Below are 6363 nucleotides of genomic sequence, written 5' to 3'. Positions count from 1 at the left end.
TAGTTAATGGAATTTTCAGTATCAAACTTAACCTCATTTCTCTCTTTTTTTGATCTTGATATATATATATATATATGTATACATATAAAATTATATTTTTAAGAATTTCTTCCCAAGTATAATTTCACAAACATAATTGTTTCTTCCTTTGATAACTGAAGGCTTTGCAGTTTTTCATTATGAAGAACAATTCCCTAGTTTTAGAACTATTGCTTAGATGCGGAGGGCTGAACATTAGTATGCCATAGCCAAGAAGTGTTTTGTACTTTTTGCTTAAAATTATCCCCGATGTCAGACAACAATCTTTATAAACATGAAGTGAGAAAAATCTGATGGTGATCTGTATGGGTAAAGAGAGATTTTAAAACCTTTAGCCAATTTTGCGGAGAATCAACTCTCACATTTGCCATGTGGAAGAGTGATTGTGTTATTTTTCTGGAGCCCCAGAAAGCACATGCAAGAGAAGAAAGTTATCCAGAGAAAGCTCAACTGGTCTGAAGTGGGGGGGGGGGGCAGTCTTGGGAGGTATTAGTTCCCCATCACTGGAGACAAAAGGGAGAGCAGGCTGCAGTAGAGTGTATGAGAGCAGGGCAAGGTGAGCTTCAAAATTCTTTATAGTCTTGGGAGTCTGAGATATAAAAAATATCCTTTGTCACTATGTCAAAGGAAGCATGGAAAAGTGGGGTGGTGGAAGAAAGGAGGGATAGAAAGGAGAACACAGTATATGGGACAATGGTGATTTATGATTTTTAACAAAATAATCTATAGCAAATTTAATAGATGAATTTCAGTGGAGGGTGCTTTGAGTTTGAATTTGGTTTCTCTGTCCCATTGAGTTTGAGAGCCTCATCTGCACACCACTTGAAAGGAGGAGAAAGGGACTGGGTGTTAGGACCTGTATCTGACGTTCTATTAATTAAAGCAACTGGAAAGGACTTATTTGGTATTTTTCCCATGAAAGTGAAACTTTTTTTTTGTCAAGAAGGTGAGCACAAGTAAAGCTAAAGTTGGTAAATGTGTGATTTTGATTTAGGCTGTTTGAGTTCAGTTGTTATAATAACTGGTCATAGACAGTTGTGGCACTATGACACAGGGCAAGACATGTGGATGGCATTCGGGATCCCCAAGTCCCAGCACAACTTTGATACGTTTGCTTTAGTAAGGAACGGGGTGGCCAACCCTCTGCCTAGGTTTTAAACAGCTTCATCTGTGTGAGGTACAGTTGAGAGGATGCCTGCTGGTGCTCGCTCAGTTCCAACAACAAGTTTTAAGGTCTTTGGCAAGTCCTATTATACTCTTGCTAAAAGGACATCCTTTTTATAGTCTTTTTAAAAAGGCTAAAGCTTGATTGCTGTGTCCAGCAACCTAATCATGCCATCTCACTCTAGTTTGTCCCTCTTGGAAAAGACAGTGAAAATGCTCAAATACTTTTGTGTTCTGATTTCACAGCTTGGAGAGAGTGGAGAGATTAAAGCAATTGGAGAACTGGGTTTGCTGTTCATGGCCCTGAGGAATGCCTGTGTTTGACCAGAGCAAAGCTGGAAAATGAGTGACCAGCCCTTCTCGCCTGTTAGAAATAACAATAAGATGCACAATTTTTTTTTTAACCTAAAGGAAAATGGGAAGTCAAACTCCACCATTGTGTGTGGATTCCAAGTAACCTCTGCTTCACTTAAAATTGAAAACGTCACTTGTGCCTATCTGACTAGAAAGTGGACCTTTCAAGCATAAAGAGATTTATTGATAATATTTTATTGTAACAGGTATCTTGCACACAGAAAATATTCTATTTTTAAGCAATTATCTATTCCCACAAAAAAGATTGTTTCCCATTACTTTAGGGGGAAAAAAACCTTGAATAACTTCATGCTTCCATATAACAAATACTTTATATTTATTAATTTATTTATTGTTATAAGTATATATTTTATTAATATGAATTTATTTATAGAACTATATGATATAGCCACTTGATTTTAAGGCTATTATTAATATTTATGACAATAATTATGGAGATATGCTTATTTGACCTCAATAAATACATTGATTTCCTAAATCTTGCGGCTTTGTGATTTTTTCACTTCAAAATTATTATCATCATTATCATCATCATCATCATCTAATCACTTCTCTTTGCTAACTGGGCCAAGAACCTCATATAAATGACTTTATTCTTCACTATAAGCAAATGAGGTAGGCATTACTATTATCCCCATTTTGAAAATGAGAAAATTGTGTCAGAGACACATTGTTTGACCTTAAGTAGTTGACACTTATTGAACTGGGTCTTTCTGATTTCAAGGCTCTTTGCTATATTGCCTACATAGGTTTATTAAGTTGATTCAGCATGTAACTCTGAAATTAAAAAGGCAAGTGGGAAACTGAAAAAAATCCATCTGCATAATTAGCAGTTTGTAGATAAAAGAAAGGGGTGATATAACTCAGGAGAAATACATGCAGCCTCTATTGCGGTAGATGAACTGCTTTAGTTCTAGTTAACCTCATAGTGGAGGCAATCCCCATTGTTTCCGTAAGTCAGGCAATAAGATAATGAGGAGCTGTGGTTAAGAGCTACGGCTGCTAACCAAAAAAGGTCAGCAGTTGAAATCCACCAGTTGTTCCTTGGAAACCCTATGGGGGAAGTTCTACTCTTTCCTATAGGGTCCTATAAGTTGGAATCGACTCGACAGCAGTGGGTTTGGCTTTTGACTGTGTTTTAGGGGTCTTCTCTAATAGGGAGCTTAGTACTGATAGAGAAGTCTTGTAGGTGGAAGATGGGCACGAGATTATGATACACGTTGCGAGAGATAAAGTTATACATCTTTAATATTTGTACAGTGGTACAGAGTGGAGAGAGCAGAGGTGAAGACAAAGGGCGGACTAGTCCTCCCAAGGAGAAGTGGGCAGTTGAAGAGTGACACTGAAGAGTGCCTCCTTGAGGGAAAGGGCTTCAAGAGATTACGGAGGTCTTTTCATAGACGGCGAAAGTCAGTGGTCAGCAGTCTAAAGTGTTTCCTGCTCCAAAGAATCAGAAACCATGGGTTTATTCTACAGGCCACTCCCCAGTTGTTTGTCCAGTTGCCACTCACCACTCACCATAAGGTTTCTAAGACTGTTCTGTCTCGGTTTGCCAAGGATTAGGTCAAGCCTGGTGGTGAGATAATCTCACCAATGAGCACATATTGTGTAGGTTCACATGTAGATAAAGTGGAGTTAATAACTCCTGATATGAGCCCCAAATGCTGAATGCATTTAACTTTTTTTTACTGTACTTTAGATGAAGGTTTACAGAGCAAACTCATTTCTCATTAAAAAATTAATACACATATTGTTTTGTGAATATTGGTTGCTAACCCCAACTATCCCCCTCTGGACCCTGTGCTTCCTATTACCAGTTTTCCTGTCCCCTCCTGCCCTCTTGTTCCTGCCCCTGGGCTGGTGTGTCATTTAGTCTCATTTTGTCTTATAGGCCTGTCTAATCTTTGGTTGAAAGGTGAACCTCAAGAGTAACTTTATTACTGAGCTATAAGTGTGTCCGGGAGTCATACTCTTGCCATTTCTTGTCTCTGTCAGGCCAGTAAGTCTGGTTTTGTTTGTGTGTGTTTGTGTGAGTTAGAATTTTGTTCTACATTTTCCTCCAGCTTTGCCAGAGACACTCTATTGTGGTCTCCGTCAGAGCAGTTGGTGGTGGTAGCCAGGCACCATCTAGTTATGCTGGACTCAGTCTGGTGGAGGCTGTGGTAGTTGTGGTCCATTCGTCCTTTGGACTAATCTTTCCTTTGTGTCTTTAGTTTTCTTCATTTTCCTTTGCTCCAGATGAGATGAGACCAGTGGACTATCTTAGATGGCCACTCACAAGCTTTTAAGACCCCAGACGTTACTCACCAAAGTAGAATGTAGAACATTTTCTTTATAAACTATGTTATGCCAATTGAGCTAGATGTTTCCTTAGACCATAGTCCCCACAGCCCTCAGCCCAGTAATTTGGTCCCTCAGGGAGTGTAGATGTGTCCATGGAGCTTCCATAATCTTGCCTTGGACAGGTTGTGCTGGCTTCCCCAGTACTGTGTACTGTCTAACCTTCACCAAACTTATTGCTTATCTATTGTCTATTTAGTGTTTTTCCCTCCCACTCCTCCGCTCCCTAGTAACCATCAAAGATTGTTTCTCTTTGCATGTAAACCTTTTCATGAATTTTTATAGTAGTGGTCTCATACAATGTTTGTCCTTTTGTGATCGAGTTATTTCACTCAGCGTAACGCCCTTCAAATTCATCCATTTTGTGAGATGCTTCACAAATTCATCATTGTTCTTTATCGTTGAGTAGTATTTCATTGGGCGTATGTACCATAGTTTGTTTATCCATTTATCTGTTGATGGACTCCTAGGTTGTTTCTATCTTTTGGTCTTGTGAGCAGTGCTGCAATGAACATGGGTTTGCGTATATCTATTCCTGTGACGGCTCTTATTTCTCTAGGATATATTCCTAGGAGTAGCATTGCTGGATTATATGGTATTTCTATTTCTAGCTTTTTAAGGAAGTGCCATATCGTTTTCCAAAATGATTTTACCATTTTGCATTCCCACCAGCAGTGCATAAGAATTCCAATCTCCCTGTAGCCTCTCCAACATTTGTTATTTTCTGTTTTCTTGATTCATGCCAGTAATTTCGGGGTGAGATAGTATCTCATTGTGGTTTTGATTTGCATTTCTCTACTGGCTAGTGATCACGAGCATTTCCTCATGTATCAGATAGCCTTTGAATGTCTTCTTTGGTGAAGTGTTTGTTAATATCCTTTGCACACTTTTTAACTGGATTATTTGTCTTTCTGTTATAGAGGTATTGGATTTTCCAGTAGATTTTAGAGATTAGAACTTTGTTGACTACGTTGTATCGAAAAATTTTTTTCCAGTTTGTAGGTTCTCTCTTTCCTCTTTTGGGGAAGTCTTTTGATGAGCATAGTTTAATTTTTAGAAGATCCCAGTTATCTAGCCTATCTTCTGGTGTTTTGTATTGTTAATTATGGTTTGTATCCTGTTAATGCCATGTATCAGGGCCTCTACCCTTGATCTTATTTTTTCTTCTATGATCTGTATAGTTTTTGGTTTTATATTTAGGTCTTTCATCCATTTTGAATTAGGTTTTGTGTATGGTGTGAGGTATGGGTTCTGTTTCATTTTTTTGCAGATGGATATCCTATTTTGCCTACACCATTTTTGTTTAAAAGACTGTCTTTTCCCCTTAGATGGACTTCGTGTCTTTGTCGAAGCTCAGGTGACTGTAGGTGGATGAATTTACATCTGGGTTCTCAATCCTGTTCCATTGGTCAATATGTCTGTCGTTTTTCCAGTACCAAGCCGTTTTAACTACTGGAGCTGTATAGCAGGTTCTGGAGTCTGGTAGTGCGAGTCTTCCTACTTTCTTCTTCTTCTTCAATAGTGCTTTAGTTATCTGGGGCCTCTTCCCATTCCATATAAAGTTATGATTAGCTTTTCCATCTTTTTAAAGAATGTTGTTGGTATTTGGACAGGATTGTATTGTATTTATAGATTGCTTTGGGTAGAATTGACATTTTCACGATGTTGAGTCTACCTATGCATGAGCATGGTATGTTTTTACATTTATATAGATCTCTTTTGGTTTTTTTGCGGTAGTGTTTTGTAGTTTTCTTTGTATAAATATTTTACATCTCTGGTTAGATATATTTGTACATTTTTTTTTTTAGGGGATATTATACACAGTATTGTCTTCCTGATTTCCTTTTTATTATTCTCTTTGTTGGTGTGTAGAGCCCAACTGATTTTTGTAAGTTTATCTTGTATCCTGCTTCTCTGCTGAATCTTTCTATTAGTTCCAGTAGTTTTCTCGTGGAGTCTTTTGGGTTTTTTATGTATGGTATCATATCATCCACAAATAGGGACAGTTTCACTTCTTCCTTGCCAATTTAGATGCCCTTTATTTCTTTTTCTTGCCTCATTGCTCTAGCTAGGACTTCCAGCACAATGTTAAATAGGAATGGCAATAAAGGGCATCTTTGTCTTGTTCCTGTTCTCAAGGGGAATGTTTTCAGCCTCTCTCCATTAAGAATGATGTTGTATCTAGCTCAATTGTCATAACATAGTTTATAAAGAAAATGTTCTACATTCTACTTTTATAAGTAGCGTCTGGGGTCTTAAAACCTGTGAGTGTCCATCTAAGATACTTCACTGGTCTTAACCCCTTTGGGAGCAAAGGAGAATGAAGAAAACTAAGGATACAAGGGAAAGATTAGTCCAAAGGACTAATGGATCACAACTACCGCAGCCTCTACCAGACTGAGTCTAGTACAATCAGATGGTGCCCGGCTACTACCACTGACTGCT

General features: G+C 38.2%; 1 protein-coding gene across 1 annotated transcript in view; it reads left to right on the top strand.

Moving 5' to 3' along the window:
* LOC101347206 (interleukin-22-like) overlaps nucleotides 1-1527 on the top strand; it is a 5166-nt gene extending 3639 nt beyond the window's left edge. The window contains exon 5 of the mRNA XM_004386420.2: nucleotides 1450-1527. Within this exon, the coding sequence (XP_004386477.1) occupies nucleotides 1450-1527 (78 nt within the window). The remainder of the gene's footprint in view (nucleotides 1-1449) is intronic.
* The last annotated feature ends 4836 nt before the right edge of the window (nucleotides 1528-6363 follow it).

Source organism: Trichechus manatus, unplaced genomic scaffold (genome assembly GCF_000243295.1).
Source record: "Trichechus manatus latirostris isolate Lorelei unplaced genomic scaffold, TriManLat1.0 scaffold00164, whole genome shotgun sequence".
In the NCBI taxonomy this organism is placed as follows: domain Eukaryota; kingdom Metazoa; phylum Chordata; class Mammalia; order Sirenia; family Trichechidae; genus Trichechus; species Trichechus manatus.
This window is presented reverse-complemented; position numbering and strand designations above follow the sequence as displayed.